Genomic DNA, 6000 nt, shown 5'->3' on the forward strand with positions numbered 1-6000 from the left:
ATAGGGAAAAGAAGGAAGCAGCCCACCGTAGTTTACTATTAGTAGTGAAAGGGTTTGACAGTACTGCAACAAAAAGCGATGTGTTGAAGAAGATAAACAATATCAGAAGTGCATTTCGTAAGGAACAAAGAAAGGTAACAGCCTCTCAACGTTCTGGCAGTGGTACAGACGATATATATGTACCAAAGCTGTGGTACTACAGAGAACTTTTGTTTCTTATTGACCAGGAAGAATGTCTAGGAGGGACTTTCCAACTTAGGAGAAGGAAGAGTCAGTGAAGACGAGGTAAGAGAATTAAATTACTAGTTTTGCGGTTAAATAATGTATTCACAATGCTACAACTAACTTACAGTTTGTCATCGGAGGTATTTTGTTTTCAAATAATCATTATAAACTAAGAGATGTATCTGTCTTGCCATTCCACTTTTCCTTTGTTGCTAAAATAATGAACAAATTTATTTCTTACTTCTTTTGCACTAGCCATTGGGCGATCGGTTTGTCTTACTTGTAATGCCATGTGATCGCTGGTTCTTGGTCCAGGCTTAGACACACCAACTTCGTCGTCATCTAAATCCAACCAGTCTTTAGGTGAGTACCTTTGAGGGATTGTCCTACGCAAATAGTTGTGCAGGTAGCAGCACGCAACAACAACACTATTCACTTTCTTCAAGTCAATGAAGGTGATTGGTTTTTGTAGAACCTGAAATCTCTCAGCGAGAATCCCAAAAACACTTTCGACCATTCGGCGTGCTCTTGAGAGTCGGTAGTTATATACCTTTCTAGGTTTGTTTGCAACCCTATAGGAAAAGGGTTTCATTATGACCTCAGTTAGGGGGAAGGCGTCATCTGCAATGAATACGTATGGAAGAGCTTCGCCGTCTACAATGCCCTCTTCAGGTAAATTGAGGCTTTTATCTGTTAGTTTCTTGTTGAAGTCTGTCTCTTTCAGAACTCCTCCATCAGATACCCGGCCATTAACACCAAAATGAAAATAAATTATTTCATAGTTTGCACTAGCAATGCAGAAAAGTACCTGACTATGGAAACCCTTATAGTTATAGAAGTAAGAACCACTTCCAGGTGGTGGTGTTATGGCTATATGCTTTCCATCCATGCTGCCTAGGCAGTTGGGGAAATTCCATTTTTCCCCGTACTCCTGTGTAATTTGTTTCCACTCCTCGGCTGTATTCGGTACCTGAAAACAATTCATAAACTGTCAGCTGTCATATTTCAGACCAGCGTTTTGTACGGAACAAATTTTAATGAAATCAAACCCATCGAGAACCGTATCACCCCTCGTTTTCCGTTCGCCACCCCCTCTGTAATTTTTTCAATATAATATTTTGAGAAAGTAATAAATAAGTAGTTAAGAATGTACTGTGGTGATAACTGAATCATTATTGATATTGTGGTTCATTATTAAGTAATGACAGGGTGTCTACCGGGCACGGAAATAAAGGAAATCCGCGAAAAGTCACGGATTTTGACATTTTTTTCAAACATTTTTTTTTTACAGGAGATGCTGGACGATTCACAAAAAGAACCATTAGATGCTGAGGAAAATGTACCAGCGCCCCAATCTCTACAGAATCCTCCTCAAGTTGCTCGAACCGCTTCCAATATTACCTCTGCAACACCTGAACCTAAAGATTCTTTTAAACGGCAAAAAAAATTGTCCCCGTGTGATCAAGTCTTGGTTAATATTGGACAACGACTGGCAACAACAAAAGAAGAAGATCACTACGACGCCTTTGGGAAGAACGTTGCTCAAAAGCTGAGATTGCTGAACAATGAGCAAAGGATTTATGCGCAGAAAATCATTAATGATGCCCTGTTTTGAAGCAGAACTAGGTGGACTAACACGATTTGCTACAGTTAACCCAGGTATTCTTTACTCAAGTTCCACAACACCATCGGCAGCTAGTGTTACCCCAAGTTCAGGAGGTAGATCAACCTATGAACCAATGTATGATGATACAGCAATGTCTGGCTTCAGTGTCAACTATACAAATCTAAATTAAGTGTTCTATTATTAACAAGTAGGCTTAAACCTGTAAACTTTTCACAACCCAAGCTGTGCGGTTTTTTAGTAGGCCTACTCCAGTAGTTGAGTACATTGAGAGTTATATGTTGAACAAATTACATTTATTATTTTTTTTTTGTTTGTGGTGAAAATATTTTGCACTCAATTAAAATTACACTTTAATCTTTATTCATATGCGGTACTGTTGTGAGCTGCCATGTGTTTGTAATACTAGATTGCAATGTTATGTTTGACAGTGTCATAGTTTTTATAATTATTACTTTACTCATTTGTGGTTAAACATACACCATAGGTACGTATTACTTTTTATCTTTATACTTACATTAATTAAATTGATTTTTTACTTTTTCTTCCTTAGTTATAAAAAGTAAATGTGTTGTTTGTACAACGCAACAAATACAAGTATGGATAATATAATGTTTACAATAATTTTGTATGAGTTTCATTACCTTTTACTACTTTATAAAAATGGTTAAATGTTGTGTGCACACAGAAATGAACTCGTAATCGTTAGAGATACTGGAGTTGTAATTTAAAATTAGCAAAAAGTAGTGACATAATACAATGTGTAGGCTATGTACCTTAACAAATCCATAAGCAGATTAAAAATATTGTAATTTCTTAACAGTATGTTGGCATTCGAAAACAACAAAGACCTACTTTATTTCTTTTTCTAACTTTTATCTGGTTTCATATTTTGGATTTTTCAAAACTACTTGAAACACACATTAGGCTACTAACCTTGCAATAGTCATTCAAGGCCTTGACAATAGCTGAGCAGGTCTCTGGAATTATTCTTCCTAATGTTTGGGGGGAAATTCTCGTTGAAAACTTTAAATCTTCCATTGTTCTGCCAGTGCTTAGATACCGCAATGTCGCAGTCAGTTTTTCATGTGGTGTAATGGCTTCCCTCATTTTTGTATCTTGTTTGGTAATCAATGGTGTTACTATACGTAATAAATCAAAGTACGTTTTCTCGTCCATTCTTAAGTAGTTTTTCCAGTCTCTAGGATATGCTTCAAGCTCCCTAAGAAGGTGAACGTGGTTAAATCTCTTCCTCTGAAGCCATTCTTTTTTCCACATTTGATGCCTTCGTTTCTTGCGTTTTTTAATAGCTACCGCTATTACAGCGTATGCTGCCAAATCTTCAAACGTAGACATTGCACTTTAACTTCACATACGATAAGAACTTAGAATGCACTTTTTCCTACAGCCACAAAACGAATAATATAACTAAAAATATAATAAATAATATAACGAATAATAACTACAAAGTACAACACCTACGGCAAAACACCGGAAAGACTGACCACGACAACCACGCCACCGAACGGACTGCGGTCCGCGACTGCAGTCCGTACTGACGTGAACATTTTTCAACAGTCCACAGTCCACCGTTCACAGTTCTGACTGCAGTCAAGAACTGCAGTTCGAACTGTAAGTGGATGGGGGGCCTAAGAGTTCACCTTCAAACGATTTTTGTAAATCTGTGTACTGCAATAAGATTTTTTTAGTACAATTCCAGAAGCAATATATAGGACTGGTAGATATTTTAGTAGATTGGCCAACTCCTTAAAAACCTGGAAGAGAAGTACAACAGGCTAAAGTCGACTAAATCATTTAGGACTTCTGTTTGAGAATGAGCTGGCAAAGACGATTGACTTTTTTGATGTGATTGACCTTTATAGTCAAAAGAAAGTGAGAAAAACTCATTATTTAATAGAGTTATTGTAATGTAGCCCATGTTTAATGGCATGTGAACAGCATTGACCGAGTGACCTATTGTAACTGAACTAAATATTTGTTTTTAGTCTGCTAGTGAGTTATACAAACAATAAACACAAGTCGTTATCATTTAAAAAAAAATTACGTGTTATAATTAAACTTATGATTGAACTTATAAGATATTTATAATTATAACCTACATTTTCAGTTTGAATTAGTTATAATAATTTAATTGTATAATTTTGTAAAAATAAACTTACAAAATTATACTTCAGCATTGGTTTTGGGGACCAGGGCCCTTAGTCATGTGGGGCCATGTCTGTCTGAACAATTAAATCAATTTGTTGCCATGAAAACAGTATTTTTATATTTAAAATTATTTGATAAGTTTTTCATATCATGGAATGGCTTCCCGATGGTAATCTACTGAAGACAATATGCCGCTTTACGTTACTACAAGCTGCAAGCTGTGGCGCTGACTACCGGACATCGGGCCTGCGTGACATCTGTGTTGGTTTGGCGGGAACATTCTTCAACATGATAAGTCAAAATTATATATACGTGTATTTGATTCATTTATGTGTAGTATATAGTACGTAGTATATGCTATTTATATATTGCTGTAACAAGTATTTAGCGTGAGTGTGTAATTTGTGTAAAAATAGGACTTAAACTCTGTTGGTTGTTTTGTGTTGAATTTTGTTGACCTAATCTTAATATATGCTACTTACTGAATGCCTAGATGTGATATGTATAATTATCTCCAAAACGTTCACTTTTACTAGTGGTTGGTTGTTTTATGTAGAACTATTTGACCTGTAATATTTGGTTCATTTTAAATAATTTGTGCTTGTTTTAATTACGTAGTGCTTTAGAGATATTGCGCATAGTGTTGACGCACAGCTGGTTTGTTGTGATTTCTGACATGCGTGTGATAATGCTCTGGAATGATTTGTATATTTTAACGTATAGTTGTGGGTTTAGTGCATTAATCCACCTAAACAAGAGAACAGATTGCAGATCTCGAAACGTTGTATGATTACTTTCATCAAAGAATGGTGGCAAATTTGTGAAAAATCATTGCACTTTAACAATCTATCCATTGTCAAAACTGAACTAAACAAGGAATGTACAATAGCTGTAGACCATTCAATGACGTGTTATTATTAGTTACGTTTATTGCACTGAAGTATGCAATTGATAAAACTGCACAAAACGCGAAGTTGTGTTCACTTCAATATTGCACCTTAAACGTCCAACCTAACATTTCTGGATTGCCCGACCTCCATTGTCTAGGTACATGTAATGTTATGATTTGTAACACTATAACCTAATAACTCTGATGCACTGACTAGCCTACTACCTCTAGTCCCCGACTTTGTTTTCTCTAGCCGCGTTTACTGTAAGGTTTGTAGTCTACGGACAGTCGTAAACAAATTACTCCTATTTTCGTTTATAAAGATATTAGTATCTTCAAGTACTTACTTATTTACTTGAATACTTGGATACTGAATCTTTGACCAGACTAGCTGGATGGATTGCGTCATTAGACTTAAAACTAATAAATACTATTTAAAATAAAACTATAGGCGAGATGGCGGTACTACACGAGATTGAATCCATTCCTCCACCTAAACAGCAAACAAAACTCATCAAGAGTGTAAAGTGATTTGGAGAGTAACCATAATTTAATTTTACCTTCAAATTCATTTTTATCCAAACATTGAACGGCCTCAGGGAGTTTGTTAAACATCCTGAGTGCCAGCACTGGGAAACAGTCCCTTGTGTTACTAAGCCGGCAGTATGGTAAGTCCCTATTGTTTTAAACAACGGAGGTTGTAAGAGTGTGTGTCCGCACTAGATTAGAAAGAGTCCAAGTTCTCTCTTATATAAACCAGGCTCTGAAGAATCTATTGGCCGAAAACAGTCTGGATCTCAAGTCTCTGTGAAAAATTGGAGCACAGTGATCTCGATAACCAGCGGATGAGATTATACGGAGTACTGTCTTGGAGATGGACTAGGTTAATTCTAATGGATTTCTCTGTCCGAAAAAAGCATTGCCGGTATTAAACTTTTAGTTTTATTCATGGCGAAATTGTTTGCAATCGGAAAATAATTTACGCTTTGACTTCATATGTGGTGATTGGAATGATTTCATAGGAATTCTGAGATTTTTATTCTAGGATTTGCAAGAATAGGTAATGTGAAAGCGAGGTGAAATGGGCATGTCA

The 6000-nt window shown here is 36.2% G+C and overlaps 1 protein-coding gene across 1 annotated transcript; it reads right to left on the minus strand.

Annotated features, from left to right (window-relative positions):
- Positions 1 to 306: 306 nt before the first annotated feature.
- On the minus strand, positions 307 to 3243 carry LOC124372359 (putative nuclease HARBI1). The gene is made up of 2 exons (XM_046830741.1): positions 2786 to 3243; positions 307 to 1195 (listed from the first exon to the last, which is right to left on the minus strand). Exons 1-2 carry the CDS (start codon positions 3203 to 3205, stop codon positions 395 to 397), a joined length of 1221 nt encoding a protein of 406 aa, XP_046686697.1. The 5' UTR covers positions 3206 to 3243; the 3' UTR covers positions 307 to 394.
- Positions 3244 to 6000: the final 2757 nt, after the last annotated feature.

This window comes from Homalodisca vitripennis, unplaced genomic scaffold (assembly GCF_021130785.1).
Source record: "Homalodisca vitripennis isolate AUS2020 unplaced genomic scaffold, UT_GWSS_2.1 ScUCBcl_3000;HRSCAF=8227, whole genome shotgun sequence".
Taxonomy (NCBI): Eukaryota; Metazoa; Arthropoda; class Insecta; order Hemiptera; family Cicadellidae; genus Homalodisca; species Homalodisca vitripennis.